At 36.0% G+C, this 20,758-nt stretch overlaps 1 protein-coding gene across 1 annotated transcript; it reads left to right on the top strand.

The window, feature by feature from the left end:
- The first annotated feature begins 1,002 nt into the window (after positions 1–1,002).
- Positions 1,003–15,882, top strand: LOC121738775 (JNK-interacting protein 1). The gene is made up of 8 exons (XM_042131008.1): positions 1,003–1,098; positions 1,432–1,640; positions 7,026–7,277; positions 9,034–9,234; positions 10,545–10,662; positions 12,201–12,363; positions 12,978–13,159; positions 14,743–15,882. Exons 1-8 carry the CDS (start codon positions 1,016–1,018, stop codon positions 14,813–14,815), a joined length of 1,281 nt encoding a protein of 426 aa, XP_041986942.1. The 5' UTR covers positions 1,003–1,015; the 3' UTR covers positions 14,816–15,882.
- The last annotated feature ends 4,876 nt before the right edge of the window (positions 15,883–20,758 follow it).

Below are 20,758 nucleotides of genomic sequence, written 5' to 3'. Positions count from 1 at the left end.
ATTATAATGTGTCACCTCACCCATATCATCTTAAAACGCACAAACTAATATAACTAATCTAGTACTAACGCGGAAATTTTTTTTTAATTAGGGGGCAAACGAGCAACCAGGTCACCTGATGGAAAGCAACTACCATTGCCCATGGACACTCGCAACATCAGAAGAGTTGCAGGTGCATTGCCGGCCTTTTACGTTCCAGTACACAAAGTAAACACATACATGGAAACTTGACTAAATCAATAAGTCAGTGTATTTCTTCAGTGTCCACTGTCCTTCCTATATTTGCATCAAAATTAATATCTAGTATCGGAGTAGAGATAATGGAGATCTACCATTGACAAGAAAGCCTAATAGCCAAACTGATACTAAGTCATGCCACCTCCATTTCACCATATACCTCTATTATAATGTCTAACCACACCATGCCGAAGTTCCGCGGCGGAAATTCCGCATGATTACGTCAGCAATGTCAAACTCATACAATAGAACGCGACGGAATTTCGGCATGTGTCATCGGTAATTTAAAATACATTGCAGGCGGAATCAAGCCGAACTGCCGCCGCGGAAATTCGGCATAGTGTGTTTAGACACTTTGTATCTCATTTATATTTTTATACTATTCAAGTATTCCTAGAACACTTTCGATATTAAATTCAAAAGAAAGGGAGAAATGGGGCAAGCAATAAACTTTACTCATGTTTAAATTTAGAACATGCAATAAAAGAGAATCCCTGAATAATTTATCGCTCTCTTTGGCGTATAAAACTCAAATAGAGACTAACTCCTGAATCGCCATTGCAAAAAAGGTGGTATGTCCTATAAACCCTATAGGGTTTCCCTATAAACTAATTGCATGTCCCGATGAAATTAGTCACAATTTAGATAGGGTAACATTTTGGGGCATGCGCCACCCTTGCGCTAAGTTTGCGCGTGCGCGCTGTTTCGAGTACCCAGGTCGATAGGATGACGTGACGGACGCTTGCGCGGTGGACAACTGAACAGTCAAGTCTGCGACATGGCCGATAGCGAATTTGAGGAGTTCCGGAGAGTATTCGACAAATTACCACAACATATAAAGGCACCGACGCCGTTTTACTCGTAAGTACATTAGGCACAAAGAACTATGATACTTACATACTACCTTTTGCATGTACTATGTATGTTGTTTTTTACCCGACTACGAAGCCAACCGAGTAGAGGTTGTTGCAATCTATGTGTGTATGTTTAGTCTTTATAGAGTCTAAGCTACTGATCTGATTTAATGAATGTCAATAGATTATTAATACATACTTTTTATTTTGAGTCTGATTACTAGCGTATATATTCACCCTTATTCAACTTTATTAACATAAAAACAGGGCTACCACAAACATAAAAATATATGCTTTTAAACCAGTTTTGGCATAACATAATATTATTTATTTATTCCAGCCTAGTGCCAAATGTTGGTTTGGAGGATGACTCTCCTTCATCCAAAAGCGATGGTTCGCCTGAAGAGGAATCTGGGGACGTTGAAGTGAACCAACAGACCGAAGTTCATCAGACTGAAAATGAAGCTCAACACAGCCCTAGACATCAGACTTTGACAAGCGGCGAGCGTAGGAGGCGAAAGTTGCCGGAAATACCCAAAACTAGAAAACGTAAGTTACCCCCTTTTTCCTAAGCTGGCTATAAGTTATTTTGTAAGCGCAGCGAAGTTTATTGTCTATGGTGTTGTTTATAATATTGATTTTGTAAATTATATCTTACCTACGACTACTTACTGGCTTCAATAGGTTTGTTTCTTTCTCTATCCAAAGTTTTTGTTAGTTCTATCACATGAGGAAAACGCGGATTTCTTGGTTTTTTTGTGTCATACTGTTTTTTATATTTTTCGGCTATTAAGCCGATATATTTTCAATTATTTATTCAATTCAACCGTTGTGCATGCTTATTAGCTAAACCTTTCATTATTTTTTGCTTAGCGAAGAAAAATATATATAAAAAAACGGGTTATAATACCATGGACTCTTTTACATAAAATATTGATGATTACTTTTATGTACGTACTATAGCCCAAGACACGAGACGAGGCTCAAGTATTCTCATTATATTTAATAAAATACATTATCATTGAATACTTTGTACTATAGCCAAGACCGAGAGACGAGACACAAGCCTTTGTATTCGTGCTTATAATTATTGTGCATATCAGCACTTTCTGTTAAGTTCCGTGCTACGTGTTATGGTTTTGACTATTTCAGGAAATTTAATCGGTGACGTAACTAACATGTAAATTCTTCTCATAAAGGTGCCCGGCGGGGGCGGCGGGCAACAAGTAAGTATGTGGATTGTGGGCAGATCCCACCCACATACTTTTCGTAGGAACAATAATAAAAACGGGAGATGAGAATTCCACATCTTTTATCAAGATCAGAGAGTATGATCATGGGTTGCACTTTTGCTATAAGTAAAATATATCTTTTGTTTCTCCACTAAAACCATTTTTTTGGCCATAATACCCGAGTTCGATTAGCTTCTAAAATATTATGCCTTTAATATTCTCGAAGCTAAGCCTAAAATATTATATTTTGAATGTCACTAAAGTTATTTTATACGAATTATGCTAAAGCATCAGCATTCTTCTTGTTATAATAAACTCAATATAACGTGTATTTTATTGGGTTTCAATGCAAGAGCAGCACAGTGGCGGATTTACAGGTTTGCCGCCTGTAGGCTATTCAATTTTTGCCGCCCTTATAACCGACCTTTGAAATTTAATACGTTAGTTTAGTTCACAATCATATCCCACCGGCCACCAAGAACATTTTTTGAAAATTTTTGCTGAGACGACCACACAAGGTTTCACCCTGTGCGGTAGCGAAACGGCGAAACCATATTTACTGGTATGTAGAATTTGCTTAAGTTAGGGTCAGTAGAGTTAGGCCGTGTAGATTCAGAAGCTAATTGGCTCTATATGAGATCTCATATTATCTTTTTCACAGGTTAAACCTTATGTGGTCGTCTTGGCAATATTTCACAAGAAATATTTTTGGTGGGATTTTTTATTTCTGTAAGTTAAAAAAAATTGGGCTAAATTTGCCGCCCCTCTAAATCTGCCGCCCTAGGCTCCAGCCTACTTAGCCTATTGGTAAATCCGCCACTGGAGCAGCACAACACACCACGATCCAGCACGATATTCTTGCAATGAAATGCGTATCATGCACCTAAGAATTTAATAAAATACAACCTTAAATCCATGTTAGAACTGCATTGTCATATGGCGCGTTATCTCGTTAAAATATTAAAATAAGTGCTTACAGGGCTGAAAATAGTTATTTTAGATTTGCCACCCGCAAACCCGCACTCAGAGATATTTTAAACGTAAACTCTATAAGTAATATTATGTCAAACCTTTCATCAAATTAAAACAAATCATTAAATTCATGTTTCCGAGTGCAGCCGTTTTAGGTATATTATGTAGGTATATCCAACACATAATAGTTATAACCGCTTGCAGTACCTATTGTTATACGAATAAAAGAACAAAAAATAACAGATCCTTACGTTGTTCTATTTTGTTAGTATTGTATGCGGCGGGAAAAATTCGTTCATGTTTTCTTTGCAAGCAGCAAAAGTAACATTTAGAGTTTTGCATATATTTTAATATAGGTAAGTACTTTTGCTCATTAATTAAACATTCCACAAATTAGAATTTGTAAATTAATGTGACTTTCAATAAAACGTCGTGTCGAAATAAAAATTATCAATTTCAATTTCAAATCAAAATTATCATCTTGAAAATGCCGCTTTGCGTCGCCGTTCGATGACAAAATATATATTATACCATTGTCCTACATGATAGGAACAAAACATTTCGAATAATTTATTATGAACTTCGTAAAATGCTACACAATACACATTTTTTATTAAGTTATAATTATCGGAACTTGTGAGTGGGAAATCCTTGTATAGGTGCTACGCATAAGGGTCAATTCAGACCGCAACGCGACGAGGCGAGGCGAGGCGCGGTGCGGCATAAATTTGTGTGGAGTTGACAGATTTCAATTGCGTGAGATGTCTTCCGAATCTGACAAATCCATTCGGATTTAGAAATGCATCTACATTGCGTTGCGGTCTGAATCAACCCTAAATATTATGTAGGCAAATGTCATCTTATAATATTAACTTCTCGTGTCACAATGTTAGGACACGTACTCCTCCAAAACGGCTTTACTGATTTAAACCAAATTTTAAATGCATATAGTTACAGTGGGTCTGAGAAACGGCTACTGGGTACTTTTTATATTGATAAGTGCATTTGTTGAATAAATAATAGTAAATTATTATAATAATACGGGCGAAGTATTGGGGCGAAGTACTTTTAATACGGCTAAGAAACGTTTGCCGGGACATCTAGTATCAATATAATAAAATGATTAGAGTCTTGGTGAGCCAAAATATTTTCTCTATCGCTTTTTTTTAAATAGAATCGCCGATAAAATGTATGGAATTGACATATATAAGACGAGTCGAACGTCAACGTCATATTAATGAACGCTTGTCAATTCCATACAATATTTTGGTTAGCGATTAAAGTTTTGGCTAAATGGCCAGTTTACTTTTTTCAGAATTTCAAAGAACAGTGATTCGAATCGATGTATATATTATTGATTTGTATGGCTCAATAATAAATGCATCGTATAGCCTCGTTACGTTGTGGCCTTAGGAGTATTTTAAAATATTTCCGTTTCATTTAGCAGAAAAATGGCGGTGAAGGCAAATGAGATTTCGCAACGGATATCCACGTGGGTGGAGGTAAAAATACGACCTATTTTTACCTCAGGTTATACCATCGCTCAGGAAAGTTACAGGATTCTATATACTGTACTCGGCGAAACATGGCGGTAGCGGTCATTGACTCCCTGTCAAAGACTTGTCATTTTCTATATAAACCGCGATTGACAATGGAGGGTCAGATGTTAACAATCGTGCCTTTGTATAGAAAATGTCAAGTTTTTGACAGGGAGTCAATGACCGCTACCGCCATGTTTCGCCGAGTACAGTATAGTTCTTGTAAAAGTTTAGAGCTTTCTATCACGTTTTACATGTACAATTCTTTTTTTCGAACATACTTTTTTCTATTAAAAAATTGGTAGGTATGCGAATCATAATCGCACAGTTAAGAAAAAATTCGTTAGTTCTTTTGAATCATGTTTAGAATTGCTTGAAAGTTAATCGAACAAGGAACGAAGTTGAATTAGTATAATATTATGTTGCACTGTCGTAGAATCGGTTTACAGACGAAGTGCTGCCTTTAAATTCAATAAATAAGTACTTAACTTTAATTTAATGAGGAGTTTGACAGAAAACTTCCGTAGAACAATATTAATTATTATGTTGTACTGTCGTAGAATCGACAGTGTACAGACGAAGTGCTGCCTTTAAATTCAATAAAAATTAAAATATAATCACTTAATTTTAATTTAATAAGGACTTCATGTCTCCCAAAATCTCCATTAAAATAAAATGAAGGCGTAAAAATTTATTTTGCCCAATATAAACATAGCGCATTCAATTCCTCTTCAAAAAATATTGAAAAGCTCTACATAGAGCTTTACGCTTCGCATAAAGCTTGCGATATTGCACCTCGTGCAAGCACACTAAGCTGAGCTTTTATAAACGCGAGCGAGAGTTTTCAGAGCGATTGATGAAATACTATTTCTGAACTTCTATCTGAAGCTTTGAAAAAACTTCAACAAAAAAAGATTAGTATCAGAAGTTCACTAAAATATTTTTTTATTGTTTATAATATATATTGTTTTTTGCATATTTAGTACTTTATTCCTACCACTATTGATAACCAGTTACAATGTTTTACATCTAGCGCGCCATATTTTGTAATATTATATGTAAACTACAAAATAATATTTATTATAATATTTATTTAACTTTATTTTCTAATATTTATAACCACTGAGTTCTAATTATTATGTAGTAAATAATACAGCACTTATTTGGCGCGTGAGACAATAATCATATTATGAATATTAAATTCCATGCAAGTCGTCTAGAAAATATTTCATCCAGATATGAGAATATCATCAAATTCTTAGAACTCCTATCCACGTTGGACAAAGATTGATAACCATTATTTTTAGCACTTTGCCAAGCCCCACAAGGCTAGCCGCATACACACGTATTCGATTTCCGAATTCGTTTTCCATTATTCGGAAATCCAAATGCATGGAATCAGTGGAAAATATATTAACTGACCCGCACTCTCGCTTTTTTTCCTGAGTTTATTTCCGAACGGGACGAATCTCGCAAGTACGTTTCTAGTGCAAGCCAGCGCGAGGGAGAAAACGAATGTTTGCGCTGGGCTCACGGAATACCTAATCGGAATACGCAAAACGCGTGTGTGCGGCATGCCTAAATCCCATAGAATACCCAATCGACGGTGATCATGGGCAATAATTATTATAGACGAATATTAAGTATATATCTACATTTTCTTAATCGCTTTTATTGGTCCATTATGTTCCAACGTAAAGAGAACAAAATTGTAGTTATCTATAGAATCTAGATCGGCGATAGACGGCCAACCATCGATTTTTGATATTTCAAGATATTTAACAGCTTGAATACGATAATTTTAAAAGTGTGTAAAATACATTTTTGTATATTACATACAAAAATATTGTATTAGATTTGACATAACGCGTGGAATGCCTTGTGTCAAATCCCATCCATTGTTGATTGTAATTACAATCAACAATGGATGGTATTAGCAATAATTGCTAATAGAAATTATTTTATTTATCTATTCTTGGGCACTTTCTTTAAAACTAGCTTAAAATAGACAACATCTCTTGAAGAAATATCTGCCAGCATAGACATTGAGAAATGTATAGACGTTATAGATTGTACGTCTATTATCGAATTCAAGTCGATTAAGTGCCCTAATCTAAACAATATTATTATGTTCTGAAAACTGCATGAAAATAGATTTTGGGAGCATTTCCTAATAGCACAAACATTTTCAGCACCGATCAGCTCAAGTGGCCCTGCCTCTTTGGCTGATGAGCTAGGCTCTCTGACAGCTGGTGTGCTCATCCGACCAGGATGCCAGAGGCCGCTGCTGGTGCTGAAGTGTGGTTACCTGCTGGATGAAGACTCCAGCCCAGACTCGGAAAGACTGCAGAGCCTAGGTGACGTCGACAGTGGACATTCTACCGCACACTCCCCTATCGACACTGGACCGAAGAGCATATCTCCTACACCACTGCAACAAAATGGTAAGATTCTACTTCCCTATATTATTGAGCTATGCTTTGACCTTGTTTGTCAAACAGCTTTTCCAACGTATCAGATAGGAAAATTACAGTGTATAGAGTATCGACTTTAAAAATATTTTATTACCTAGTACCTAGGTATTAGTAATGGGTTAAAACTTTATACAAAGCAAACTGCAAAAATCTAAGCTCTATCTTTTCTTAGACGAGATCTTCATTCGAGTCTTCGTTACACTATTGTAACTAAAATATGAGCTAAAAATCCAGAGGATGAAAGGATTCATTCCGTTGTTCTATTACTGTATACTTAATGAATGTAAGTTTAACAACATGCACATTTTCCTTATTCATAGTGTATTGAGTAAAATATGTCAGTACTATTTTAATAAAACTAAATTCGACCTCACCAAATTCGGTAATATTTAGTGGCAGTTCCCTAACTACTTTCCGGGAGAGCTGAATTTCAAGATATTTATATTCCTGTCAACGAATTCGGAACAGAGGCTTTCTGTAAATATTTCACTGAATAAAATATGATTCTATTCTCATCTCGGAATCAGTTATAGAACACTTCAAAATGATACTGTTGTGACTTTGTGAGTGATTTAGCTTTAGAGTTTTTTTTTTTGTATTCAGATATTATTTTACTTTATATTATGGAGATCATTTTGTATTTATTTTCAATGATTTATCTAAGCAGTTTATAGTATAGTTTATTGAGATATGCCGTTAGTGAATTTTAAATAATATTCATTTTTCTACCATTCTGCATACGTACTTATCTCAAGCAATGGAATTTTCGCAAATGTTCCGATATAGGTACCTATAATGAATCTGATCGACGATATTTACCTTTATAAATTTCAATTCATACAATGGAACACCTGCCATCTTACTTATGATTAGTATTTAGCCGATTAGTAGGATTTTCAAGATGATCAAGAAAATCAACAAACTTCCGCGCCTAGTAACCTGTCAATCCACATTAATTAATTAACGTAGACCCTACCTTTCTTTATAAACAGGAGTTCATCTTTATTTTTGTACTTCAATGTAAGTAGAGAGATTACTACTATCCCCGTGCGAGTTTTTTACGCCGGTTCTTCTCGCCGGGTTAGTTCCCGAACGGGTGGTAGGCATCATGTAGATCAACGTTCTGAAAATATTTTCCTAAAGTCTGTTCAGAAATATAACCATTTTTATTTAATTTTATTTTAGTAAATGAAATATAAGTGCTTGATCGGTTTTTCCTCCAGTTTTACCACTAACTTAAAGAGCATCATCAACTTTACTAAGATCAACGCAGAGCAAGGTGGCTAAGGCAATTAATTTCTGGGACTTGGTATTTTGAGCGGGAAAAGTTTCCCTTATTTTACGAGTATTTACCGAGGAGGAAGCACCTAGTTAACACAGCTGTCCACCCAAAAATGGACTGGACCTACCCTAGTCTTGGTCTTACAAGACTAGGCTTCATTGGCCAACGCATTTCGGGGTTCAGGCCTTCCTTGGTTCTAGATACGCCTATCAGATAAATTTATTCAAATTTAGATGGCGGACCTACGTCATTTAGTCGAGCGATGTCAACTCAATTTTAATAGTGACCTGTCCGTGCAGATTTCATATTGTCACAGTCTCATATGAACTTCTCTGATATTAAGTGCATCCGAGCTTTAACTCAGTGACGTAGGTCCGTCATCTCATATGAACTTCTCTGATATTAAGTGCATGAATGAGCTTTAACTCACTCATTTGCCAACAGTATCACCGTCATCGAGTTGCAGCATCAGCGGCATCAATTTCGCCGGCAACATCACCACAGTTCCCCACAGCCAGTTGGAGATGCTTGAGGCGACTCACAGGGGCCTCCACAAGTTCAACCCGCGGCACCACGACGAGATAGAAGTGGAGATCGGAGACCCGATCTATGTACAGAAAGAAGCAGAGGATTTGTGGTGTGAAGGTAAAATACATTATCCGTACAAATATTACAAATTCGAAAGTGTGTCTGTCTGCCCGTCTGTCCGTTTTTGTCTATCTTCACACCCAAGACGCTAAACCGATTTTGGGTTCAGCGTTTTGGGTGTGTACAGAGAAAAAAAAAACAGATAGACATACTTTCGCATTTATATTATTAATACACGACGCTCGCAACTACGTTGCGCCATAATTCCTTTTTTTGCGGAGGAACCGTTCGTTTTTCCGGGATATAAGTATCCTATGTCCTTTCCTAGGACTCAAAGAATCTTCATACCAAACAGCAATATCGGCTCAGTGGTTTGGGCGTGAGGAGGTACCAGACAGACAGACACACTTTCGCATTTATAATATTAGTATGGATGTATGGACACAGGATAGGGGGAGTTCATCAAAAAAGCCAAAATTGCCAGTCTTTTAAATTTTTAAGACTTCTTAGTTCCTCATTAATTCCACCATAAATAATATTATTTGTATTTGATGGTTTTTAATCAAATCTTTTTTAATTAAGTATATATTGATTTTTTTTTGCAAAAAAATACTTTTGCTGAGTAATTTACGTAAAATACGTAGGACGGGTTCGAATTGATAAACTCTTCTTACACTTAATTGGAAGTCGGAAGACTTCAAATCAAAATTATTAAAATATTAAAATCCTTTGATATCATAAACTACAATACTATGATAATTTCTGATAATCATTTTAAGTAATTACTATTCTTAGAACACACATTCCTCGGGAATTTCTAAGTCCAAAGTTTTACAATGTATGCAAGCTGACCCCCTATTTATATAAATGCTTTACAATTGATAGAATACAATCATCGTAATTTTTCAATTGAAACACGAGTCATGGGTATGCAGAATGCAATTCACATACATTATTTAGCACTTCGGTAAAATTACATTATAAGTTTCTAAGAACTGTTTAGTTATGTTGATATCATTCAAAAGAGTTATAAATATTTAGTACTAATTTGCTTACAATACTTTTGATCTACATAGAAAATTGCATAATATGTGATAGTACCGAGTCCAAACTACTATTATAAAATTGTTTTTTTTTTCGACTATAGTTTTTGAATGTAAGAATAATGAACATGCATCCATGCATCCTTGCTTTCACATGAAAAAAAATATATTATACGTATAAACTACAATTTTTTTTTATATGACTACGATACCAGTCGTAATATTCGGTATTCCATACAAATTTTGAGATTTAATACGAAGTTTTGTGACTTGCCTCCGTGGAATACAGGAGAATATTAGGATTTACAAAGTACATCATTCCAGGGGTGAACCTACGGACTGGTCAGCAGGGTATATTCCCATCAGCGTACGCGGTGGACATGGACTATAACGACTTCGATCCCGCCAACGCTAAAGTGAAGAGGGAGCGTTATTTATTAGGGTAAGGTGGTCCTTACATTTTCGTATAAAGACACTAGATGAAGCCTACAACTTCGTTGCGCCAAAATTTGCTTATCGCGCGGAAACCGTGCATTTTTCCGGAATAAAAAGTATCCTATGTCCATTCCCGGGTCTCAAAGTATCTTCATATTATCATATTTAAACGCCTCCGTGGTCTAGTGGTATAGAGCGCGGCTCTTGACTCGGAGGTCGTGGGTTCGATTCCCGCGTTGGAAACATGTTATTTCCAAGTTTGGTTAGGACAATGCAGGCTGATCACCTGATTGTCTGACAAGTAAGATGATCCATGCGTCGGATGGGAATGTAAAAAGTCGGTTCTGAGCCTGATCTCTCGCCGGTCGTGTCGGTCTTCCGTCCCACTGGGTTATGAGAGTAAAGGAATAGAGAGTGCTCTTGTGTACTGCGCACACACTTGGGCACTATAAAATTACTCCTGCGTATCTGGCCTGGTTTCAATGAAACCGGCCACATATATTTCAGCAAAATCGGTTGAGCGGTTTGGGCGTGAAGAAGTAACAAACAGAGAGACACACTTTAGCATTTATAATATTAGTATGGAGTAAAAAAAATACAGTCGATGACGTCATGTTATTTCAATCTTGTGAATCCTTCTTAGTACGCTTCTTAGTGATAAGCGAGATAGAGACGAACCAAAAATCTTTCGAATTCGTTTAAGAGGGCGATTAACCCCAATAATCAAACATCGTCCTTCACTCACGCCCGTCTTCATATTATGCCAGGTGAAAAATAACGACGCGGATTCATTGCCAAATTAGTTTTTTCTCAATGACTCGATAAATATACAACATTTTAAAAATCCGCTAGGCCGATCTCTCAATGATAGAATTTTATACAATGTGTTAAAATATTAACTTATTTCAATGCACGGTTACGGTAATAAATGAAAAATTCGTGAAAATTAGATGCATCTTTGTGATTTTTATCTATCGAGAAAATTTTAAGATATCGTGTTTTTGCTCAGATCGAATTCTCGGAAATATAATGTAGTATCTTATTTTAGAAAATGAAACAATTAGGGGCTTATTTTCAAGTAAAAAATGAATTATAAAACCAACACGCCCCGGGTTAGTCGCCCCCTTAACCAAAGTCCTTTCCTTGTTCCTCTCTCCATGTTGATTGTTGAGCCACAAAATTTAAGCATGATAGCCACCTTGTTTGGAAAGTTATGTAGAAAGTTTGTCATGCACAATCGAAGTCTAACATTCGGATTCTCGAAACCACATTTCCACTTAAACACCCTTGAACACCCAAATTCTAGGCGAATACTACTGTATTGTTTGTTTTCATTACTTCATCTATCATGAATGATTACTAACGTCGAGACCCCATTTAATAAAATAACGAATTCTTGCATAAGGGAAAGTCTCAAAGTCTTCAGCAAGTTCACTTGACATACCTCCTGTGTCGCTTTGACACCTTTGCTCGGCCTTATCACTTTGAACTGTGCTAGAGGGGCTGGCCTACTTTTCTGTACTATTGAAGACAATACTTTTGTAGATACATGGGTTCAGTGGAGACCCTAGCTCACAAAGGAACTGGAGTGGTTTGTCAGGCCGTGAAGAAAATAGTCGGCGAAAACAACGGGGATCCAGGGGCTCAAGCTTGTATATTAGAAGTGTCGGATCAAGGACTACGCATGGTAGATAGATCGAAGCCTGATGTAAGTATAGATACTAAGAAGAAGCTTTACGTAAGCATTAAATAGGCATTAAAGGTGATCGCACATAATATTAGCAAGCACACGCCGAACGCGCCGTGTTGTAGATTATAGAATTCGTTGTATGAAAATTTAAATTAAAACAGTATGAAACCTCGCATATTCATCCGCACAGTAGGTACGCGCTGCATTTCGTGTAGGTATATTATGAGGTGCGTGCGACGCGTACGGCGCGTACAGCTCGTACGGAACTGACAAATATGCGATCAGCTTTAGACTAATTAGCTGAATCTGCTTTTTGGATAAAAAAAGGGTCTCATGGCAACATAGACATCATGGAAAATTTATTGGTTTTGGCTAAAGTTTTCTGAATATCTACTTATGTGATATGTATCAGCAATTTATATTGGGTACTACTTTGGAAAACCTATTCATTTTAGGGATCCCATACAAAACTGCGAATTCGCATCGCATCGTAAATATCTGCGACAAAACTCATAATAAAAATTACATTACGATGCGGATTCGCACGAATTCCCAGTTATGTGTGGGAGTCCTAAAATTTTAAGGCCAAAGATGATCATCACTTACTAATTATCATTCTATCGTGCTTACAGAGGACTAGATCAGGCCCCTGCATCGATTATTTCTACTCCCTGAAGAATGTCTCTTTCTGCGCGTTCCATCCCCGTGACCACAGATACCTGGGCTTCATCACAAAACATCCCACGCTCCAGCGGTTTGCCTGCCACGTATTTAGAGGACAGGAATCGACGAGGCCAGTGGCAGAGGCTGTAGGGTAAGGCTTTAGAAAACTATTGTAGTAGAAGTTGTTATATTTTCTACTAGCTGACCCGGCAAACATTGTTTTGCCATATAAATTATTTTTAGAATTCTTATAGAAAGTAGATAAAAACCGAAAAACTCAGGCGTAACGAATATTACACATTAAAATCGGTTGAGCCGTTTTGGAGGAGTTCGCGCATAAACACTGTAAAATGAGAATTTCATATATTATACGTGGGAGAGCCAAACTTAGGCACGAATGGGCCGGCTCTACCGGAGAAATACCACGTTCTCACAGAAAACCGGCGTGAAACAGCGCTTGCGCTGTGTTTCGCCGAGTGAGTGAGTTTACCGGAGGCCCAATCATCTATCCTATTCCCTTCCCTTCCCTTCTCTACCCTTCCCTATTACCCTATTTCCTCTTAAAAGGCCGGTAACGCACTTGCAGCTCTTCTGATGCTGCGAGTATCCATGGGCGACGGAAGTTGCTTTCCATCAGGTGACCCGTTTGCCCCCGTTTTTATTTCATTAAAAAAATATATATGAGATTTTGAACTCTAGAAGGTCGAAAACAACTTTTGGTTCATTGATTTTGAAGAAATAGCTGATATTCTGGTAAGGAGGAACTTGGTCTATATCATCATCATTACTAATTACTATCCTCATATATATATATATATATATATATATATATATATATATATATATATATATATATATATATATATATATATATATATATATATATATATATATATATATATATATATATATATAACATATATATATATATATAATTGGAATCTCGGAATCGGCTCCAACGATTTTCATGAAATTTATTATATAGGGGGTTTCGGGGGCGATCGAATTCATTTTTATCGAATACCGAGCAAAGCTCGGTGAAATAGCTAGTTACTTTTAATTTGAGATGGACCAGACCGATTATGACGGAAACGGGACTGATAACTGGCTACAATGCTGGAGTAACTTAATAGAGTACTCATCATCATCATTTCCGGATTCCGTACCCAAAGAGTAAAAACGGGACCCTATTACGAGTACTGACACTTCGATGTCTGCCCGTCTGTCCGTCTGTCTCCAGGCTGTTATTCAAGAATCACTATAGATAGAATTCTGAAATTTTCACAGATTGTGTATATTTATTGCCGCTATAACAGCAAATACTAAAAACAAAGTAAAATTAATATTTAAGGGGTGCTCCCATACAACAAACTTGATTTTTTGGCCTTTTTTGCTCTAAATCAATAATGGCAATTACAGGTAGGTACTTGATTTTTCTAAAAGTCCTTAATTATATGTATACTTTAATATTTATTAATAATATAAAAATAAAATAAAAAATTAAGGGGGGCTCCCATACAAAAAACACAAATTTTGTCCTAATTTTGCTCTATAATCGTACGGAACCCTACGTGCGCGAGTCCGACTCGCACTTGACCGATTATTATATATTGCAGTTTATTGTCAAGAGACAACTGCTTCTGTCGAATACGACTCGTTTTTGGTAAAAATAATTTAAATTTAGGTAACGTAATCCCATTGAGATATTTTAATAAGTTTTTTCTTTTATTACAGGAGGGCGTTCCAGAGGTTCTATCAGAAGTTTATAGAAACGGCATATCCTATAGAGGACATATACATAGAATAAGCAATGAAATTGCGGTACATAGATGTAAGCTTCATTTTGTTCAGTCGCTTAGCGTTATACTATGGTTGGTTATGTCAATTTCCTTGTAATTCTTAAAGCTTGACGCAAAAGGACACGGATTAGTTGATGGATACTTATACTCACGTATTGAAATAAAGTTATTCATGCATTAAATTTATCCTCATCAGTCATTACAATCGACAATTATTACCGACTAACTTGTCCAAACTTTACTGAATGTTACCTCTTTTACTCGTCGCCTTAAAGAAAAAGAAGGCATGATATTTTGACTGAATATTTAGACAGTTCTTCGTGATTTTATACTCTGGATCAAACGATACACAAAATACTGATTCTGGCTTGGCTCTGATTCTTGGCTCGGTGGGAATGAAATTCACGAGGAATTTTAACACTATTTTTTATAGTAGGTGGCCTGTTTTGCGACAAGACTTTAAGTATAATTTTAAGCATTTAATTGTTGTATAAGTCATGTTTAATATTTTTGGTCGTCTATATGATTTTCGTTCAAATATCGCTCAAAATAAAACGCTAAGTGACTGACCGTTCTTGGACAAATTTACGGAGCGTACTTCATTCGATTTTTCCCTAAACTAAGGCCTTATCACCGAAGATATTGAGATCATTATTATTTTTATAGGTACAAAGAGATAATATTATATCATTATATACTTGGCCGTTACTCCCATTGGAGTAACGGTAAATACAAAATGTGCGTCATTCGCAAAGTCTTTGCTATTTTGTGATTAATGGCGCTACTGAGATTAATTTGCAATTACGTTTATTTTATTTACACCTCGATGTAAATAAGTATATAGAATGATAAATTGTTATTTTTGTAATTGAATTTGAATCTAGAGCCTTCAGTTTTTTGCATTCGATAGTTTCGACAGAGAAGCTAATTTTTGGGTTTACAAGTTGTAATAATATGGCGCTTAGGCTTCTTGCAGACGAACGGCACTTGTCGACGGCACGCGTCGACGATAGCTGCTGTTGACACAAATTGTCGACGACAAGTGCCGTTCATCTGTAAGAAGCCTAAGGGTCAATTCAGACCGCAACGCGACGCGTAGATGCATTTCTAAATTAGCATGGATTTGACAGATTCGCAAGACGTCTCACGCTGACGACATCTGTCAAATCCATAGAAATTTAAGTCGCGTCGCGTCGCACCTCGCCTCGTCACGTTGCGGTCTGAATTGACCCTTACGATGTCTAATTTTTTTATGACAACTTCGCTGCCGAAATTTTTGAATTCAATTCGTCTAAGTACCAGGCTCTGTGTAATTTGTGCGCTATTTATATTTGTCTAAAAACTCGCTCTCGGTTATGTCGCGGACATGTTGCAGAACAGCAAAGTCAAGCAACAATATGTTAGAAAAAACAATCTTTATAATATGATCTGTTCTTTGAAACTGAAAAATCTATTTTTACACTGAATGACACAATTTGAAGATTGCTTTTTCTAAGTGATGTATAAAAGATTCTACTGTTTTGCGACTAGCGCAACATTTGCGTCTAGCCACTGTCTATAGTAAAAACTTCTGTAGACGTATTTGTTGTTGCAGGGGCGGTCTTACTTAAAAAAAAAAATACCGGAGCTATACATTTTTATTTCCTAAATCCGCCTGACACTCCGCCCCTGCGTGAATGTAGTATTATAAATTTTAAGTGACACAGAATACTGTAATCGGCAAAAATAGTATGAGTCTCGCCTTGCGCATTGCTTTAATATTATACTTAACCACAATAAAAAAATCAATATTATCACAAAAATATTTTTAGTAAGTATTATAACATGCTATATTGGTTGAATAATAATCATTATATATACATAATATAAACCAGTGGTGTAGCTAATGCCAAACTTTGAGAAAGGTAAATCCCCCATTAAGAATTTTGGAATCAAAAGTAATGCCAGATTCACATGGACGAATATCGAACCAATTTTGACGCCAGGCAATAAAAATTGGTACTCAATACTCTTATTCTTTATGGCAGAAGTGTTATATTATTATATTGGTTTTGTTTTACGTCGGCTGTCTTCCACCTTTTATTTTTGTTAAATATTAAAAGTGTTAGCTACGCCACTGCTGGTCCGAATTGTATAATCGCACTAAGATCCTCATAGAAATTTGAATCTCTCGTACTGTGATATATTTTAAAAATGATTTCGCGAACTCTTCAACTCCTTTTTGACCGACTTCCAAAAAAGAGGAGGTAATACGTTCGGCTGCATGTATCATTTTTTTGTACTTATGTTCAACGATTATTATGATTATTGATTACAAATTAAATCATGAGTTTTGCTTTAAAGTTTAAAGGTTTCCAGCCTCCATCTTTAATGTTGGCAAACCACACTTTTGTTTATGGTTCATTCAAGTGTTTAAATATCTGTTAATATAAATCAGACATTATTTTTGTTTTTCTTTAGGCTATAATAATATAATATTATGGTATCTACTTCAAATCAGTAGATACCTCTGCCAGTAGATTCCTCCAAACTCGTTAATATTATGTACCTACTTAATTTATTTTTCTTAGATCATTAAAAGTTCGCGAAACAATAGCCATTAATTATCTAACTTTGTTTTTAATTTATTTCATCTGACTTTAATCATTTATAATCAAAAATGTTAATGTAATCTGAAAATAAAATTGGTAGAATTTGATTGCGTTCTTTTGTTATCAAGCAAACATATTTTTAATATGTTTTTGCAACAATAACAAACCAACAACAGTAATCATGTAAATAAGGATCGCACCATAGTCTTCTTTTATTAATATACAATATGTAAATAGGATTTTAGTTACATTTATAGTGCGATTTTTAATACATACTATACATTTTATGTAGTACTTCATTTTTTCCATATTATTTTCATTTGGTAATGATTTGAGCAGCTCACTACAACACTATAGAGGCTATTCAAATTATATTATTTTTTATTATAACTTTCATAATCACATACACCTAGCATACATCTCAAGTTCATGGATTTATTTCATACTTTTTATTTTACTCAAAAAATCTTCTTGAATTAATTAAAATCTATTGGACATTAGCGTACATTACGATTTAAGACTTTATTTCTCGCTTGTGTGTGGTGGCCATTGAAGTCATACCCTAAGGCTGTTCGCACACTGGTGACGGCAAATCGCGCTATCACTATTTCGTGCCGCCTCGCGTCACGCCGCATCACTCGGCGTCATAATATTATTATGAATAAAAATGATTGATACAGGCTACATAGCAGTATCAACGTAGATACAAATTGAATTCTTGACTAAAAGTGGCCTAAAAGTAAATAATTAATAACGAAAACGAAAATTGAAAAAAAATATAAAGAAATATCGAAGTACATGTTATTTTCTAAGTATATTTTCTAAAACACTCTGAAATCACACCATGAATGTAACTTCAAAAAAAATCATAATGTTTCTTATAGAGATTTTAACATACCAAATAATTATAATACATGATTATAATTATTATTACTGTTTAAATACTAAAATATAGTTTCCTTGTAAAGATACATGACTGATACCAAAGTGGTATCAATGAAAGCAATAGCTGATATTTTAATAGCATTTCAATGAAGATGCTTTTAATGTTTTGTAGTATTAACGTTGCTGCTAACTGTTTTCATTATTATTTTGTAATTTTTGTAAATATTAACAAAAATTTTATTTAAGTATTGAATTTTGTTCCAGTTTTATTTTGAATCAAAATTTTAATTGTAGAACAGTGTGAACCAGCGATGCCTGGATTCTGAGGGTTTTGACAGTTTATCTATTCACTAGTGCTTTTGGTTGGCTGACGTCAAATTAACCAATCAACAACGCTTTAAAAACTTGTCAATAAATCACAGAGAAAGGTATTGTATGTCATTTAAATCTGGACATGGTGAAACTACAATAATTGTAAATATTTCGAACACAAAACCTCTCAACAAATGAAAATTACGCTGTAAAACAACATGGAGACTAGAGATTAGGTGAGAATAAATATTAAAGATGAACTCAAAACGATAATAATCAAAATGATGATGATGATAATAAGATTATCATAATCATGATAATCTTAACACTCATTTGGTAAACTTCTATGCTTACAAGAGCAAATTCAATATACTAAGAGTAAGGGCCAAACTGTTTCAGTGCCTTCGTCATTGGAATGTAATAAAGCATTTTGTCATCTATTAGCTTTGTCCGCACTGTGCCTTTTTCTGTTCGTCAAGGGCATGCGTTATAGTGCAGTCAACAGCGAACGCGAAGCATGCCCGCGACGCATGCCTTCTGACCGTATCCAAAAAACAAAAATGACAATGTTGGTACTGCGTTCGTTGACGCATTCAATAATTATTGAATGCGCCAAAACGAAAGTTGAATGAAAGAAGATGACGAAAAGTGAAGATTTCGTCTTCACTTCAGCATGCCCGCGACGCATGCCCTCTGACCGTATCCAAAAAACAAAAATGACAATGTTGGTACTGCGTTCGTTGACGCATTCAATTATTGAATGCGCCAAAACGAAAGTTGAATCAAAGAAGACGACGAAAAAAAGACGAAAGCGCATAGTGTGGACATAGCTTGTAATACGTGCTTTGGTTAAGAAAACATAATAAGTAATCAAGTCTTTATCTGGAATACTCATGGCAGAGCATACTGATTTGAACATCTTACTTCTGATTTCTAGTTTCCATGGACAGAGGGAAGGTAAAAAATTATATTTACTTTTCCATTCCTGTAATAGCGTAAAATGTTGCATGACATTAAAATATATGTCGGACTGAAGTGTTGTTTTTTACTTTAGGCTGAGTCTATATAAATCGGTCCGGATTAAGATTATTCGTTCTTGCGGATTCTGGATAGTATGGACCCAGCTTAACAAAATTAAAATCCATGTACTATCAGAGAAGTTGATTCCTATGCAACGGGGACCTAAATAGTTTGTTCGCGTTACGTCAAACCCAGCTGACAGATCACAATGAACAGTGAATTGACATAATATTCGGTGTCAATTGCAAAGGAATCAACTTCCTTGATGGTACCTAGTACCTACCAAAGCGATTATGACTACTTACAATGTCTAAATCAAATTCAGTAGATAAAAAATACGTGGGAGAGCCATGCTTTGGCACGAATGGGCCGGCTCGACCGGAAAAATACCACGTTCTCACAGAAAACCGGCGTGAAACAGCGCTTGCGCTGTGTTTCGCCGAGTGAGTGAGTTTACCGGAGGCCCAATTCCCTACCCTATTCCCTTCCCCACCCTCCCCTATTCCCTTCCCTTCCCTATTAGCCTATTCCCTCTTAAAAGGCCGGCAACGCACCTGCAGCTCTTCTGATGCTGCGAGTGTCCATGGGCGACGGAAGTTGCTTTCCATCAGCCTGCCTAGCATACGCCAACGAGATATCTCGCTCTCGAGATAATTAAAAACTACTCGTCTCATAATGTCAAAATCTCGACATTATCTCGACAAAACTCTATTAAAATGTGTTATTTCAATGATAGATCTACGCGAGAAAAAATGTTTGTCATGCTAGGGTCAATAGAGATGAAGAGACAAACTATCAAACATCGAGAAAACATGTAGAGTGAGATATCTCGTTGGCGTACGCTAGGCAGGCAGGTGACCCGTTTGCTCGTTTGCCCCCTTATTTTATAAAAAAAAAACATTAAAATCCATGTACTTACCAAAGCGATTATGACTACTTACAATGTCTAAATCGAATTCAGTGGATAAAAAAATACGTGGGAGAGCCATACTTTGGCACGAATGGGCCGGCTCGACCGGAAAAATACCACGTCTCCACAGAAAACCGGCGTGAAACAGCGCTTGCGCTGTGTTTCGCCGAGTGAGTGAGTTTACCGGAGGCCCAATCCCCTACCCTATTCCCTTCCCTACCCTCCCCTATTCC

This window comes from Aricia agestis, chromosome Z (assembly GCF_905147365.1).
Source record: "Aricia agestis chromosome Z, ilAriAges1.1, whole genome shotgun sequence".
NCBI lineage: Eukaryota > Metazoa > Arthropoda > Insecta > Lepidoptera > Lycaenidae > Aricia > Aricia agestis.
The sequence above is the reverse complement of the archived record's forward strand: the minus strand, read 5'-3'. Positions and strand labels throughout refer to the sequence as shown.

Excerpts from the sequence above, each read along its gene's own strand:
- LOC121738775 (XM_042131008.1), top strand. The coding sequence starts at position 1,016 with ATGGCCGATAGCGAATTTGAGGAGTTCCGGAGAGTATTCGACAAATTA. Across the intron at positions 1,641-7,025 it reads AATACCCAAAACTAGAAAAC|CACCGATCAGCTCAAGTGGC; the intron begins GTAAGTTACCCC and ends AAACATTTTCAG. Across the intron at positions 12,364-12,977 it reads TAGATAGATCGAAGCCTGAT|AGGACTAGATCAGGCCCCTG; the intron begins GTAAGTATAGAT and ends TCGTGCTTACAG.